The sequence below is a fragment of the Leptonychotes weddellii genome, chromosome 3 (assembly GCF_054177405.1).
Source record: "Leptonychotes weddellii isolate Sample4059 chromosome 3, ASM5417740v2, whole genome shotgun sequence".
Classification (NCBI taxonomy): domain Eukaryota; kingdom Metazoa; phylum Chordata; class Mammalia; order Carnivora; family Phocidae; genus Leptonychotes; species Leptonychotes weddellii.
Window position 1 is genome coordinate 65,586,553 of NC_138371.1, and position 18,089 is coordinate 65,604,641.

Consider the following 18,089-nt stretch of genomic DNA (forward strand, 5'->3'; position numbering starts at 1 on the left):
GATCATATAAATTAATTGGATCTGATTGTTGAATAACTACCCTTACAACATGTGACTTTTCTCTTTTTTCTAAAATGACATTTTGAGATGGAAATATCACTTGAAAATTAAAGGAGCATACCTCTTACTGAACTTTGAATTTTTCCAAAAATAAAGTCTTGCTAAAAACTTGTCTTTATCCAGAAACCAAGGAAGAAAGCTATGGAAAGTTCTAGCAACAGTGATAGTGATTCGGGCACATCATCAGACACCTCAAGTGAAGGCATTAGTAGTAGTGATTCAGATGATCTAGAGGAAGATGAAGAAGAAGAAGATCAAAGTATTGAAGAAAGTGAAGATGATGATTCTGATTCAGAGAGAGAAGCACAACATAAGAGTAACAACCAGGTATAAATAGTTTATTGGCAGTATCCACACATTCTTCCTATTTAGGAATTAACTGGTTTATCTTGACTCTCAAAGTCTATAAAGTTTAAAGTTAATCGTGTCTTTAGTTCTTAACATTTGCCCAAGAAAGGAGATGGAGAAACATTTTTTTTTTATTTTTATTTTTTTTTTTAAAGATTTTATTTATTTATTTGAGAGAGAGAGAATGAGAAAAAGCACATGAGAGGGGGGAGGGTCAGAGGGAGAAGTAGACTCCCCGCTGAGCGGGAGCCCGATGCGGAACTCGATCCCGGGACTCCAAGACCATGACCTGAGCTGAAGGCAGTCGCTTAACCAACTGAGCCACCCAGGCGCCCTGGAGAAACATTTTTAAAGGGACATTTGGTATATTTTCTAGTGAGCTTTATGTAACTATCATAACTAATTAGCACTTTTTAAAGTACCCTTTTTTCTCCCAGTTTTACTGCATGACATTCTTTGTTTTAATAGATACTGAGAAGTCGTCTTTTTATTTTTATTTACAGGTGCTATTACATGGTATTTCAGACCCAAAAGCAGATGGACAGAAAGCAACTGAAAAAGCCCAGGAAAAAAGAATACACCAGCCATTACCTCTTGTGTCTGAATCCCAGACTCACTCATCATTCCAATCCCAGCAGAAGCAGCCTCAGGTTTTGTCACAGCAGCTTCCATTTATTTTCCAAAGCTCTCAGGCAAAGGAGGAATCTGTGAACAAACACACAAGTGTAATACAGTCTACGGGATTGGTGTCCAATGTGAAACCTTTATCTTTGGTAAATCAAGCCAAAAAGGAAACTTACATGAAACTCATAGTTCCTTCTCCTGATGTACTTAAAGCAGGGAATAAAAATACCTCTGAAGAATCTAGTCCTTTGACCAGTGAAATGCGATCCAAACGGGTAAGTGAAAAATTACTTATAGAAGAATTTCATTATTAGAGAAAGAGCTTTTATATTGTCTTACAATATGCAAGTTTAAATTAAATTCTACTCTTATTTCCATACTTTATTAGTTACCAGGAAGAGAATATGCACATGAGAAAGCTAGATTTCTCTGATTTTATAGTTACATATACATCTGCTTAATATATTTTTGGCAACACAATCGTGTCATTTTTTTTTCCTGAGGTATAATGATTTAGTAGTAAGGGGAGACATATGTTTGAATAAGATATACTCCACAATTATTTTTGTTTAAGATCAATGTCCTTTTTTTTCTAATATCAATATATTCTTTTTTAAAGAAATAAACTTGAATAGTTTACTTCTGTAATCCTGTCAATTACAAGCATAAAAATCCTTTATGAAGAATCATTTTCCTTTGCCATTTTTTAAAAGAATTTTTTTAAGATGTTTTATTTATTTTAGAGAGAATGTGTGGGGGTAGAGGCAAAGGGAGAGAATCTCCAGCAGACTTCCCGCTGAGTGGGGAGCATGGAGCCTGACTCCAGGCTCAGTCTCACAACTCATGAGATCATGACCTAGGCTGAAACCAGGAGTCAGACATTCAACCAACTGAGTCACCCACGTGCCCCCCCCCAACTTTTTTGAAGAATTTTTTTTAAAGATTTATTTGTTTGTTTTAGAGAGAGAGTTCCTTTGCCATTTTTAACAAATTATATGAAATACAAAATATTTTGAATAATTTTATTTATACAAATACCAGAACCACTAATCAGAGAATTTTTTCTTCTTTATTTTCTTGCTATTGATTTTATATTACTACATAGTCTACATTCATATGTCTAGTAGAATTCTAATAATTAAATGACCAATGCCTTTTTTTTTTCCTAAAGATTTTACTTGTTTATTTGAGAGAAAGAGAGAGAGAAAGGTGGGGCATGAGCAGAGGGAGAGCATGAGCAGGGGGAGAGGCAGAGGCAGACTCCCTGCCGAGCAGGGAGCCCGATGTGGGACTCGATCCCAGGACCCAGGGATCATGACCTGAGCCGAAGGCAGACGCTTACCTGACTGAGCCACCCAGGTGTCCCTGACCAATGCCTTTTATTCTAGAACCAATCTAGAGTAGAGAAAATATATTATGTTTGAACACAATATCCTGTCTTTTGATTACAAAAATTATCATTAGGCCTCCTAATCATTAGATAATTCTTGTACAGCTCCTGCTGTTTGCCAGCTATTGTTTAAAGTGCTGAAAATGCATTTACTCATTGAACACTAACATCTGTAAGTGCTACTAATATTATAATGCCCATTTACAGACAATCAAATTGAGATTCATGAAACTTAAATAATTCCCCCAAAATCACACTGCTAGTTAGTAATAGAGTTAGAATTCATATCTGGGCAGTGTAGCACTAGAATCCTTGTTCTTAAACACTGTGATATGCTGCCTTTCTTTCTTAAAAAAGTTACAGTGTCCTTGTCCATTAAATCTTATTTTACTGTGAAGAATTTAAGAACAGGGTCAAAGTAAAAAAGACTTGGATAAATCAGGCTTTTTTGAGAATCTAAATGAGTAGTTCACAAGCCTAAGTATACACTAGAATCACTTGGAAAACTTAAAAAAAAAAAAAAAGAATAACACCTCAGAACAATGAAATCAGGATCTCTTGTGCTGAGACCAAGGTATTGCATATATCAAAACTTCCAGGGGCACCTGGGTGGCTCAGTCGTTAAGCGTCTGCCTTTGGCTCAGGTCATGATCCCAGGGTCCTGGGATCGAGCCCCACATCGAGCCCCGCATCGAGCCCCACATTGGGTTCCCTGCTCTGCGGGAAGCCTGCTTCTCCGTCTCCCGCTCTCCCTGCTTGTGTTCCCTCTCTCGCTGTCTCTCTCTCTGTCAAATAAATAAATAAAATCTTAAAAAAAAAAAAAAAAAGCTTCCAAATGGGTAGCCAGATTTGAGAATCCCTGATCTACATGGAGTGACCAATGGTATTATACCATGCATACGATAACTTGTAATGCACTGCTCAGTCATAAGGAGGTATTATTACTGGCATCACATTATTGACTCTCCATGAGTAAATTAAGCAAACTAAAAATTACATTGTTTGAGTTATTTTAATTTTTCATTAATGTATATTCCACTTTAAGATAGATTATAGAGCGTATCAAGAGTTATTTGCATTTTGAAAGGTTTCTTGATTTTTCAGTTTCTTAAATATTTCTTATTAAAAGAATTTTATATGACTGCCTATTAGAAAGTCACTTATTAAACACTTGCTTAATAAATGTAACCAACCTAGTCTTCCTATACATTTGATCTTATGTGATTCTTACAAAATTATGTGAGGTAAATAAACTAAGGCTTAGAGAGATTAAGTCACTTGCTAACATCATAGAACAAGTAAAGAGTAGAAGGATTTTAAACCAAGGTCATTCTTACATCAAAGCCCATGATTAAGATGAAATAATTTGGTGTTTCTAAAATGATAATGGTAGTTCATGGGAAATATTTTATGTGAGTGGATCTTCACATTAGACTCAACTCCAAATGACTTTATCTACTTTTCATTGGTACCTAGTATTGAGTTAAAGGGTATTTTATAAATATTTTTCTTACATCAGCTCTCTTTCTTTATATGATAGTCTAACATATAGAATTTTGCTTTATTCTTATGAAAGTCTCTATTTCATGTTACCTGCCATGTATCTGTTTCCTCCACTAGTCTGTGATTTTTTTTTAGTATTATTTAATCATTGGTTCTTTCCATACACGTATAGTATAGACATTTAATTCAAATCAATACACATTAATTGGATCTATATAACAGTAGTGAATTTTCTTTATCAAGTTTTGCCTAGAGGATTTTTTGTGTAGACTGAGAGACTCAGTAAGGGCTGGGAACAAGAACTTGGAGGTAGGACAGAGTTTCAAACCTGTCTTTCCATACTCTTGTCATCCAAGTGTCTATCTTAGAACAGCAAGACATTTGCTTCTGTGCAGTTCTCAATTTTCTCCCCTCTTCCTTTTTATGTACCACCCCCAATATCAAAAAGCACAACATATTTGCCTTAAAAGAGTAACAGCTACTACTCTTAGATAAAATACAGTGATCTTTGGTTATTTTTGAAAACCTTCAGGTGTCAATATAGGGGAAGTGGGTCTTTAGAATTATGGAGTGAGAAGCAATTTCAGAAAATTAAAACATAAAACTAAAGGGTGAGGTTTTGTTTTCATGACTGTTTTGATCCTATGTATTTAGAAGGAAAATTTACTACCTGTAAAAAAAGAGTACAAAATGATTATATGACATAATTTTGTTCTAAGAAATGAAAATACGCTAAATTTTTCTGCTGAAAACTTAAATCAGTATATATTAAATATGAAGGTAAGTACATTATATACATATACTTACATGTAATACATAATATTTCTATGTTATATAAATATTAAGTAAAATTAAGTATGTTAATGTATTTTATATAAGAATTTTGCCATAAAATTCTTTTTAAAAGGTAAATACAATTATTTAGTATAATTTTCCATATTTTATTCACTGAATAAATACTAATTAAGTACTTTCTTTTTGTGAAGCATTGCCTTAGGTATGAGTATTATGTGACCGTCTTTGTTTACAAAGTGAAGTGTTACAGTAAAGATATTAAATAAGATAAAGCAGTTTATTAGGAATTGCGTACTGCTTATTAGTACTGCTCCTTTAAAAGATTTAATACATCATTCTATATTGCATTCCATCTGCATTTATACTTCCGAAATGCCCACCGCAAATTTTTGCCGACTAGAGTGTTCAGAGCCCAGAGCCAAGCTGACAGCACTGCTGATTTTAATTTTAAGGCAACCATTTTCATTACAGATTTTACCTTCTGAAATTTAACTGTATTTCTAGTAACTTAAAATATTTTAATCATTCCACTTAAGTATTTCATGTATTAATTATATATATTTAATAAAGTTTATACGATTTTAGTCTTTTTAAGAAGATTCTGAGAGCCAAATAATTTTTTGTTTCTATTTACAGACGTAAGTTTTATGGCTTAGTGGTTTACAACTCAGTTTTTTCCAAAAGTATAATTTTTCTAAGCTGTTGTATTACACGCTTTCTAATGCTCATGTGCTAAAGGCACTCTAAGGTAGATCCCACAGACTGTTGAGCCGGAAATGCCAACAGCTTCATATCATGTCTGCCACAGGTAGCACAGGGTAACAGACAGGAGGGAAAGGAGTTCAAAGGAGAGAGACGACGAGTGCTTCTGGCCGGAACACACCTGGAAAACTTCTTGGGTGGGATTGTGAAGAAGGAACAAGATTTCACGAGCTTGAGATTTCTAAGAGGAGGACGTTTCTCACAGAGAAAATGATTGTAGCAAAATGTGGAGGTAGTGAAAGTATGACATGCACAGGGCATGGCGAATAGTCCAGTTTGACTAGAACGTTCTCTTAGTGCCTACTTGAAAAGTCATTTGAGGATCAAAAGTAAGTGTTTAGGCTTTATAAAGTTGCCAATGACAAAGGAGACACTAAAGCTTTTAACCAAGGAGCTAAACAAGGTATTAGGCTGTAGTTTAAGTAGTAGAGGCTGTAAATTAAGATAAAATTGGCAGTGGCATATAGCATATATTGGGAGTTGTGTGGGAAGAAAGGGTGGTATGGCTTAAATTTGAGCAATATTTTAAGGAAAGAATCCAAAAGACATAGGGATACGGCTGACTTGGAAGAGAGAAAAGTAAAAGATGTTTTTAGAGTTTCAGATTTAGATTATCGAGACAGTGGGAGCAATAATAATGAGAGAGGGGCAGTCAGGAAACCTATATTTTGAGGGGAGAAAGACTAATTGAATTTTAAACATATTATGTCTAGCCAAGATTCAGCAACCAACTAGTCATCACTGCCACTAATTTTAAGCACTTGTAGATCATGATTTAAATTTGTATATGAGCAGCTGTTGTCAGATACGGGAGGCAAATAGAAGTAATCTTTGTTTTTATGGTACATTGTTGTTTTGTTTTTTAACTTATGTTTCAACAGGAACAATATAAACAGACATTCCCAGCGCAGTTAAAGAAACAAGAGTCATCCAAGAGCTTGAAGAAGGTTATTGCAGCTTTGTCAAATCCAAAAGCAACCTCTAGTTCACCAGCACATCCAAAACAAACAGTAGAGAACAACCACCCTAATCCATTCTTGACAAATGCACTTTTAGGTAATCACCAACCAAATGGAGTTATTCAAAGTGTCATTCAAGAAGCTCCTCTGGCACTTACTACCAAAACTAAAATGCAGAGTAAGATTAATGAAAACATTGCTACTGCAAGTAGCAGCCCTTTTTCCTCACCTGTACATTTGAGTACAAGTGGGAGAAGGACCACTGGCAATCAGACAACTGTGCTACCCTCTGCCTCTCCCATAGTGCATCCTCAAGGGAAGGAAAAAGCAGTTAGCAATAATGTAAACACAGTAAAAATACAGCACCACCCTCACCCTGCAAAATCTCTAGTGGAACAGTTTAGGGGAACAGATTCAGACATTCCCAGTAGTAAAGATTCTGAAGATTCAAACGAGGATGAAGAAGAAGATGACGAGGAAGAAGATGAGGAAGATGATGAAGATGATGAATCTGATGACAGCCAATCAGGTTATTTTCTATTTTTAAATTTGAAGTATTTATCTAAATGCTGTGTGGACCAAAACAGTTAAAGGAGGTTCTTAGTTCGCAGACTTAGAGTCTTTGTCATTCACTGTGTTTCACGCAGCTATGTGCCTGTCCATAGTGAGCTGGTAAAATATTGGAGTGATTGAAATTAGAAATCCTAAGTTAAATTAAATAAATTCTTTATTATTCATTTAACATTAAACAAATAAAAACTTTAAGTGAAAATAGATGATGCATAAATTAAGAAATAACTTCACAAATTTGCTTAATTTTCATTTAATTCATGACCATTTATTTGTCCTTTCTTTTTCATTTCTTCTGCTACTTATTTGAATGTGTCAGTAGATATTTTGAATGAAGGAGGTAAAATTGTAGTCAGTCATTTAGAAAGCACCAGAAACCTAAATCCCTATGAATGTCCATTAGCAACACAGAACTTACTTAATCAAGTAGAGTGCTCCTTGATTTTATTTTGATTTGCTTTCTAGTTTTGCTTTTTTTTTTTAGACTTCTTTCCATTTTTCTTCCCCTTAACTCTCCTCATTGTTCCACAGAAGATTGAAAGCATAAAATATAAGATAATTTAAATTTTATATACAAAGGTGAAATACATATTATAAAAATATTTGGATTTGTTACTGGTCAGCCACAAGTCCAATGGTAAATTTTCTAGCTGCCAATATGAATAGGAAAACATAGTCAGTTATACATCTTAAAGCGTCTAAGGTAGAAACAACCTACTTGCTCAGGGTAAGAACAATTTTCCTGATAATATTTTTTCCTGGGATTCCCATAAATACAACTTTGCATGATCGAGTATGAATATCGTTATGAATAACTTTCAAAGGCAATTTTTATAACAAATTTCAACATAGGCAGATGGTACTACACAAAACGTGATTCCACAAAAATTGTTATTCTGGGAACGTTTAAAATACATTCCAAGTATCAGGCCTGTGTTTATCGAGTTTAATCCAGGAATAAAAAATACCTGTTTGTAAGAAGAGATGCATTTATAGGCCGACATTCCTAGACCAAACTTAAATTATTAAACCATTAAATGTTCCCACATAATTATTTATGTAACCTGGTCTTTTGTGAAGCCTGAGAAGCCTGATGAGGTCTTGCATCTAAATAAAATAACTACAACCAGAAAAGCCAAGAATCTTTCAGAAAATGGTTTTCTTTTACCTCAAAGCCCAGATGAAAGAATGATGGTAGTTTCAGACTTTTCTTCCTCATACTGAACCTAGTATACTTCTTAAGCTATTGGAATCTATTAATTTAAAGAATCAATTTTATTCCCTCTATACCTTAGTTTCTCTATTAAATTAAAAATGATTTTGAAACCACTAAGCAGAACTCATCATGTGAATAGTGTCATGTGAGAAGAACTGTTTTATGATTAAGGTGTTGAGTAAAACTGATACTTTGAACAAAGAATTTTGAGAATTTGTAGTCTGCATACATTGTACTCAAATAGCTTGTAAGATAGTAAATTTTACATGAACTCTTCAGGAAAGTCGCTTAGTTGAATTCAATCACAGATGCTGATTCCTAAACTATTCCATTTAGATACAAACTGCAAATGTTGGTGATGATCTAGTTATAATATACAAATGCTTCTTTTACTTCCCAGAATCAGATAGTAATTCAGAATCAGATACAGAAGGATCAGAAGAAGATGATGATGATGATAAAGACCAAGATGAATCAGATAGTGATACTGAAGGAGAGAAAACTTCAAGGAAACTGAATAAAACAACTTCCTCTGTCAAAAGCCCTTCCATCAGTCTCACAGCTCACTCAACACCTCGTAACCTCCACATAACAAAAGCCCCAGGCTCTGCTCCTGCTGCCTTATGTTCTGAGTCCCAGTCACCTGCTTTTCTTGGCACACCTTCTTCCACACTTACTTCAAGTCCACACTCTGGTACCTACACTTTATTTTTATTATTGTAAAGTAGAAGTCAAACCATAGCAAGAATTCTTATTTATCCAGTGTTCTGGGGATGACCTCATTGGAATCAAGTGTTACAGCTAGATTCGAGGTTGGCTAAGAAAGGTCAGCATGTATTTTCAAAGGATATGACCAATTACCATTTTTATTCTGTGCTTCCCACTTAAGAACCTGATTGATGACAGACAGCTCTTGATTTCAATTACCTTCCTGCTTTTGTGTTCAGTTTATGCTCCTAGAATTTAGAATTTGACTAACAGTTGGACTTTTTTGTACTTTATAAAAGTGAGCTCACTAGGTTACTTGAGATACAATTGCATATCTGCCCAACACATAGCCAAAGGTCATTTGAGTTAGTGAGTAGCATTATTATTTCATTAACATGCCACATCTTTTTTTTTCTATTTGACCTTTTTTAAACGTCTAGAGGTCTTCATTAAAAGTTTTACATTAATATTCCAAAAGAACTTGTTTCTATTTCAATAGCTAAGAAAATATGGAAGTGTATAGTACAGTATCAAGTTGCTTTACTGATTTCACTCTTTTCTTAGAAATGTCTAGTTTTGCTTTCATTTGCCACAGACCAGTATGATATTCTACTAATTTAAGATGCACATATTTGCATTTGTGAAACTTGGCCATTGTCTATGAAGAATTTTACATATAATCATAATCCTCTTCCTTTGTACTTTAGGTTAAAAGATCTAGTAGTGGTTTTGACTATGGATTTATATGAACATAGAAGTTACATTATTTTTAAGTGTATGAGCCAGCTGTTGAAATTTTTCAGCATCTTAAAACTCATATTCTCAATGAAAACAACTGTACCTGGTTTTCTGAAACCTCTATCTATGATTTTCCTCCTCCTTCTTTAGCTATTTCTTTAAATACAAAATGAGAGGAAAGCTATGTATTTTTACCTTCCATTGTATTTTCCGTAGAAAGACCAGTTATTCTATCTGCCGACCAAAGGAGACAGAAAAAAAATCCTCTGTATAGTGTGTTTTGTTGCACATCATCTAAAAGTAACCTACAAGTTGCAGAAATACCTTCAGTAATTCAAGTCATTAAGATATATTATTTAAAGAAAAGTTTCAAAACTATTGAAAAATTGTCATCTATATAAACTAATCTTTTATGTTAACTGGCTGAATTTTCTTGAAGGCACTTCCAAAAGAAGAAGAGTAACAGATGAGCGTGAACTGCGTATTCCTTTGGAATATGGGTATGTAAAATAAGATTCTCTTTTTGCTTTGCCTCCACATATTTATGCATGTTTGATTTCTCACTATATCTCACTCTCTGCTATTCATAAAAGAATTGAATATATTGCATAGTATTTATTAGAGCAGAAGAGCTAGAGCAAAGGGCAAAGAAGTTGATATATCAGAAAACTGAAATGAAGGCCAACTGCAGTGTTTAGGTATGGCAACACTGGGATGGGGTCACGCGGCAATGGGACTACCGACTGAAAAAAGACCAAGCAAGAGAAAATCATTTGGCAGAGGGCAGGGCGGAGACACAGTTAAGAGTATGAGAGGTTTTTGCAAAGATGGAAGTAAAGAACAGTAAAAGCCACTCTGGGCAAAACTGGGGGACGTGAGCAGAGTGTGGTTAAAATGGTTTAATTGGAGCTGAGAAGTTTTACACTCGAAGTACGTGATCCTCAAGGAGCAGAGAGCCAGGTTTACGGTACTGTTTTCACCTAAAGCTTCTCAGATATAAAAAATCAGTACACATTGACACATGTTACTGAATTTGTCCGAATACCCAAAGTAATACCAGTTACAATTTCTAAGAAATTTAACGGAGTTCAATATTTGTAACTTGAGTCTGATTAATTTTTAGTGGAATTACTTAGCTAAAAATCTAAGTAACTTTAATGATAAATGTATCTGAGTATGATTAGGGATTTCTTTTTGTTTTATTTGTATTTTTCATGTTGTCTAAAAAGCATGTGTTCTTAAGTTTTTTTTAAAAAAGCTTTCTTAAAACTAAATATGTTATAACTCTCATTTCTGTTGCCTGTAGCTGGCAAAGAGAGACCAGAATAAGAAACTTTGGAGGGCGCCTTCAAGGAGAAGTAGCATATTATGCTCCATGTGGAAAGAAACTTAGGCAATACCCTGAAGTAATAAAGGTACATACTTTTCACCAAATAACGTACATTTGGTGCCTGTTAAGCATGTTTATGGAAAAAAGGTGCTCTCCTTTCTCAGATAAAGTTCCTTGATACAAGATAATTCTCTTGTATGGGTCTAAATGTACTTAACTTAAATTGATCTTCTCTAAATCCATAGCCCCTTGATAGAATATGCAAAACGTTAGTGTCCTGAAGAAAGCTCTACATCAAAGCTGGGTTGTAATTATTAAAACCTGAAGTGGAAAAATATGTGATTTTTTCAGTATCTCAGCAGAAATGGAATAATGGATATCTCAAGGGACAATTTCAGCTTCAGTGCAAAAATAAGAGTGGGTGACTTCTATGAAGCCAGAGATGGACCGCAGGTATCCACTTTTTAAAAAGTATAGTCTTTAAACCAAAAAGTAGTACCATAACCTAAATGAAGTAAATTTCACTACACTCTGAAGCATTGCCTTTTGTTAGTTAATTCGTATAAGCCATACATATAACTTTGTGGTTAACACTCACCAAGGCCTCAATTTACTATATTCCAGTAACAAGGAGCTTTGACATAATAGATGTCTTTTTCAAACTTTTTAAGTCCGCATTTTCCTGTTTATTTATTTTGTCAACAGTTTTACAGTTTATACAGGTATAAAATTATCTGCATGTTCCCGTGAAATATAGAAAAACATTAGTTCCCTGAAAGGTAAACTAATTTAAAGGTAAATTAATTTGAATAGGAAAAATATGTTGTTAGAAGTCAGTCCAAAGGGGAATAAATATGCCTTAGTTTTTGGGAAGGATCTTGTCCATCTGATTATGCCATGCTACATGAGCCATTTTCACAAGTTTGATAATTTGGGGTTTGGGGACGTTTCCTTACTATTAGGTGAGTGAAATTTCTGCTTTTTACGGAAATTGAATTTTTCACTTAATTATATACATTTCTGTGAATATCACCACAACTCCCTTTTTGCCTATGGGTTAAGTACACACCTTACCAACCAGCACAAAGAACCCACCACAGAGACTTCATTTCCTATACGTTTCCTTTAGGGTTCTGCTTTTGTTTCTAACTTGGATTCAGCTACATATGCTTATTATTCCCTTTAACTTTATCAGCTCCATTGAAAGAGGACCTAGTTAAGGAGTGAGGAGACCTAGATTCTTGTTAACCTTGTGAAATAGACTTTGTGATTTCAAGCATCAAAATAATGCTACCTTTTCCCTCAATTTCCTTGTCTGCAAAATAAAGACAATAATAATTTTACTTCTGCCTCATAGGATTATGGTGAGGTTAAGATGAGATCATATGCATGAAAATGTTTCAAAAGCTTAAATTGCTCAGCCAACTGAAGTTGATATTTTGTTTCTTGACTCTTTCTTCCTTTTGGCACAGAAAGAAATTTTTTCCAGTAATAAATATTTTCTAGTGTGAATAGGCAGGTTCTTCCATCCTATCTTACCCTCTAATATTATAATTAAAGAAAAAAAAAAGGCCTTCCTAATTCTGCAGGAGGTTTTTTTTGAGACCTCAAACATTAAGGGAATTTTCCAAGATCACACAATCTCAACCAGGCAGAGACATAACTAAAACTTAGGGTTTCTAACAGTGGTCTTTTACATTAATCATATAACCCATTTTCATTATTGTCTATGACTTTTTAAGGAACACGTTGCATCCAGTTCCGCTTGTTTCTTTCCTGGTAATTCTAAAATGCCAAAATATATTTCTCTGAGGCTTAGCTTCTTGATTGAAATACATTCTAGAGGGCGCCTGGGTGGCTCAGTTGTTAAGCGTCTGCCTTCGCTCGGGTCATGATCCCAGGGTCCTGGGATCGAGCCCCGCATCGGGCTCTCTGCTCCGCGGGAGCCTGCTTCTCCCTCTCCCCCTGCTTGTGTTCCCTCTCTTGCTGTGTCTCTCTCTGTCAAATAAATAAATAAAATCTTTAAAATATATATATATATATTCTAGGATTTTTCTCTTTTTATTTTTTAAACTTAAAAAATGTTTAGGGGCGCCTGGGTGGCTCAGTTGGTTAAGCATCTGCCTTTGACTCAGGTCATGATCCCAGGGTCCTGGGATTGAGACGCCTGTTGGGCTCCCTGCTCAGTAGGGAGTCGGCTTCTCCCTCTCCATTTGCCTCTCTCCCGCTCATGCTCTCTTGCTCTCACTCTCTGTCTCTCAATAAATAGAGAAAATCTTTAAAAAAAAATTTTTTTAAATAAAGATTTATTTAAAAAAAAAAGTTTAAACTTAGACCAAATCTGTTACCAAACAGATCCTCAGAATTTTATTGTTATTATACCCACTTCCATATGTACTGGATCAGTTTCTTATCACAAAAAATAGTAGAAAACAATAATAATCTTATTTAAAAATCCTAATCATTTTTTAATCTTTTCGCTCATGGTATCAAATCCTTACTTGTCTTATTTATGACAAAGATATCCTTATGTGTTTAAGTTGAATAGATTGTTGTTCTGAGAGGAAAGCTAATTGCTGTTCAATACATAAAGGATTTTTAGTTTTGTATCAGTGACAATTAGACTTAATCTATAAAGCCTCATTAGGCAGAATAAGATGTTCTTTGACATCCATTCACTTTTTATTAAACATAGTGTTTCCAAATGTGTATTGCTTTGTTGAGAGATCAATTCATCAAGGAAATATGATGAATTACTAAATTCAGAATATGTGAAGCTGCCAACATTTCGGCCGACTGCTAAGGGAAAATATTAGCAATTTTGAGAGCACTTCTGTCAGTTAAAAAAATTAGTAAGTTGGATTTGTTTCAGGATACTTTGAGAGAACAACAATTAAAGGTAAGTAATCCAAAAAAAGTTCAGTGAATTAGGAATGCATATAGTACATATAATTGTAGAACCATATACATTTCCATATGTTATATGATGAATATGTAAAAGCATATAGTTAATTAGAAATGTATATAATTATGTAATAATTTTCTATGAAAATGAACAAAGATTATATATTTTTGTTAGAGTAACTATGATGTGTGATAATTTGATTGGCCTAAATTTTGTAGAAGATGTAAAATATAGTTTGGCCAAGCCACTGGTACTATGCAGAAATGATCTGTGTGCGTTTACAGTATGTCTGCCTTTATACAAGTTGCAGAATGGGAATGATGACTATATAGATACTGAAAAACAAAACTGCATATTGAAGGATTGGGAGAAAATGTGTCAAGATTTTAATGATAGATGTAATGGTTGGTGGTACAGTGGATCATTTTTTTTTTCTTTCTACTTTTTGCAAGTTTCACATTTTCTAAAATTTGCTTGTATTACATACAAAGTGAAAAACAATTTTATATTAAAAAATAAATACTTCTACCCCTTCTAAAAAAGGTAAGCATTCAGTTTTCCAAATGCATGGAGGGTTGTACCTAATGACTTGGAATATTACTGCTACAGTTTTCCAAGCTTCATTTATCTTTTTTGGATGTTTGATAGCAAATGAAATGCTGTATTTGCAGATTTGTTACTATTCTTAGTCACTTTCCTAATAAACTATTTGCATTGGAAAATATAATTTCTCCATCATATTTTTCTTTTTTCTCATAAAGTTATCAAAAATAACCAATATTCTGTAAGTTCTCATTTTATTCAAGGCATTTCAAAAATTTCAGCAGTGGTATTGCAAAGCTCTATGTTTTACAAATAAAATTTAGGAAATGATAATTTCTACTAGAAGATAATTCTAGTCTGCAATAGAGATCCATGGTTATTTTGTTTATTTTTCAGTCAAGGTATTTCTGAGCTTAAGAGAGATTATACATATATTTATTAACAGCAAACATTTGAAAATATTGACTCACTGTGCATATAATACAATAAGAGGAGAGGTATGAGAGCTTATATTTATTGAAATTTAAGTAAATAGACAACAATCTAATGATTGCTTTCAAAATATAAGAAAGAAAAGTCCTTAATTAAAGTAAATAGAGTTGACACAAGAAATGGGGGGGCACTTTAATCTATTCATTATCAGTGTTATTTATTTCAGTCTACAAATGTGGTAAGAGATTTGTAGAATCAGCTACTTGTCAGTGTCTTCTGATACTTACATGCCAATCACTTCCTACAGGCTTCTATAAAAACCATGATTTTAGGGATAATAGGCTTCATGGAACAAAATGAACCCTCTTACAAGGCCATGCTTTACAGGCTGGCTACCTTGTAGTGAAATTCTGTTAACTATTTCAGCCAGTGAAACTCCTTTGAAAAGAGTTTAAGGTAAATAGATTCCTTACAGACTTCTGCTTCATCACATTATAAAGAACTTGTTAAACCTAATGTTTATTGTTGTTTTCATTTTATTTTGGTTTTGGGTGTCAGAATAATAGTAAGGATGAGCTCGACATATTTTGGTAAATATAAAATGAGGTTATTTTTTAAATATTATTTAAATTTTAAATATTATTATAAAAGTAAGATATTTAGGTAAAAAGGTTTCCACAGTTTTATTAGGAATATATGAAGGCTTCAAGATAAATTATTAATGACAAAGATTATTTTGAAATATATGATCGTCTACTTTGAAAAGTATGTTTGTGAATTGTAGAGAAGAAAACATTTAATCATAAATGTAATAATTATGTTTATTTTTTCAACCAGTACGTTCATAAGCATAGACTAATGAATGTTTACTGTATTCAGGGTAGAAAAACAAAGAAAAGGAAGGATGCAAAGAAGGACCAAGTTAGAAGTAACTTAGAAAATGCTGCCTTTTCTATTTGAGATGTATGTTTTTTAAAAAGATTTTTTTTCTTTTTAAAGGCCATTCTCATGGCCTTTTCCCTAAAGGCATTTTCCATAAAGAAAACTGAACACATTTCAAAACTACAGAAATGAACTTGAAAGCCTAGCTTTGAAAAAACAAAACTAGTGTTTGTAGAGAAACTGAAGAGTACAAAAGACATAAGAGTTAGGATCACTGGCTTAGAGAAGATAAAACACTGAGCACAATGCTGTCCAGCGAAAATCAGGATTTTGTTAGTAAGGAATATCGGAAACTTCACAATAAAGCAGACAACACACAGTCTCTGGCAAGATTGTAATGCTGCTAATTATTTCATATAAGTAAAGAACAAAAGATTGGGAGTCAACAACCAGGGTTCTAATTCAACTCTGCTGTTAACTGTCACACCTAATGCAACATAGCTGTGGGCATATATGGACACTGAGAACATGAAAGATCAGTACCAGAAATCTAAAATACTGAAAATTTATGTCACTAATCTACCAGGTAGGATTTTTGATGGCTAGGCAAGGGCCTCTACTAGGAGGCCAACTATATGAATCCAAGTGTGGAGCTAAAGAGGTATTTGAAGGTCATGGCTCTTAGAGGGTAACCTACTGTGAGTAACTAGAAAGCATGGCCAGCATTGTGGAATAATTGTATCAAACCACATCTTTCTCAGTGCTTTTTAGTAGGTGACGCCCATCTCCCCAGCATAGATAATCTTACTCTTTCACATATTTGAAATGCTATTCAGTATAATAAACTATATGATTATAGTAGATTAAGAATCCCTAATGCTGTAAAGTTCGTGGTACATAAAGCTCTCACTACCTATCTCTGCACTGTAAAGTAACTAAAGATAGATATAATGCTAAAATATGAAATAGGCATTAAGGAAATTCAACAAAATTTTGATTTTTCTCATGATATTAACTTTAATGTTTTTCTTAAAACGGAAAGTTCTGTCAAAAATATTTGATACCCTCATGTTGTTTGTGCCCTAAAATTTTTCTTAGATTCCTGGCGGGGTAACTCAGCATCCTATGTTACTTTGAAAAGCTGAGGCCTACTTTTCTAGGCCTTAATTTCCTCATCTCTAATGTGAAGGATATATATCATAGGAGGTCTTTAAGATCAATTCCCTCTTAGGTATAACATTCAAAAAGCTTTTTAATTAATTTTTAGGAAGTAAAGGATTATGAAAGCATACTTATAAAGAAAATGTGGTGAAAAAAATCAGTTTTGTTTACTTGAATTGTGGTTAAATTTACTGAAAATTATTTAGCCAGAAATCAATTGGGTAAATGATCAATTCACCAAATGACTAACAGTTCTAAAATTATCAGACCAAATATCTTAATCCAGATTTAAAATAATTCACCTCAGCTGTTTTACTACCAGACGCAAGGACTGGGATAGAGAAACAGGTCCCAATCCGGAAAAATATGAGTAAAGTTCCTCCATTCACTTACATAACATTGAGCATTGGAAAAGTATTAGACATCTCAAGTATTAACATGGGAATTGACACTTAATGGCCCAGGACTGCAAATCCATGCTGAAATGGCTGCAGCAAAGTCTTGGTGATACTCAACTTAAAAAACAAAAACAAAAACTCAGTAATTTGGCAAAGAGATTACTCAATGAATTGACTTTTGGTGGACTGGTTTACTTCTTTTACTTATATACCCTTTACTAAATCCCAAAATAAATCAGCCTACAAGTATATAAAATCAAACAAAATGGAATCAACAAAAGAAAAATAAAGACAAGCTATGATATCAAATTAAAGCAAGAATGAGACTGAGATACATTTCATTAAAACCTGAACATGTTGCTGGCAAATCACATATGGACTTAGCTGTCAGTAAAATGTAGGATCCTAGGTAGACAATTCAATGTCTGTAAGATAAAGTGAAAACAGGCCAATTGCTCATGAGATGTTCAACTATACTTTAGAGTACCATTTATGAAGAATAATAGAAATGTTGAAATACAAATCATATTTAAATTAAATTTCATATAATTTTTGAATTTCTGAATATAGAAAATATTTTAAAATTATTCATTTGAATTTGTTTTTATTTTATTATGTTATGTTAATCACCATACATACATCATTAGTTTTTGATGTAATGTTCCATGATTCATTGTTTGCGTATAACACTCAGTGCTCCATTCAATACATGGCCTCTTTAATACCCATCACCAGGCTAACCCATCCCTCCACCTCCCTCCCCTC

General features: G+C 33.7%; 1 protein-coding gene across 30 annotated transcripts in view; it reads left to right on the top strand.

Annotated features, from left to right (window-relative positions):
• Positions 1-18,089, top strand: part of BAZ2B (bromodomain adjacent to zinc finger domain 2B) — a 346,990-nt gene that overhangs the window by 244,475 nt on the left and 84,426 nt on the right. For 21 of the 30 annotated variants that reach the window (XM_081814352.1, XM_081814377.1, XM_081814356.1 and 18 more), the window contains 7 exons: positions 184-387; positions 912-1,307; positions 6,364-6,970; positions 8,628-8,921; positions 10,113-10,173; positions 10,980-11,088; positions 11,355-11,456. In XM_081814352.1, the coding sequence (XP_081670478.1) occupies positions 184-387; positions 912-1,307; positions 6,364-6,970; positions 8,628-8,921; positions 10,113-10,173; positions 10,980-11,088; positions 11,355-11,456 (1,773 nt within the window). The remainder of the gene's footprint in view (positions 1-183; positions 388-911; positions 1,308-6,363; positions 6,971-8,627; positions 8,922-10,112; positions 10,174-10,979; positions 11,089-11,354; positions 11,457-18,089) is intronic. The other 9 variants (XM_081814372.1, XM_081814373.1, XM_006734980.3 and 6 more) reach the window with 3 other exon arrangements.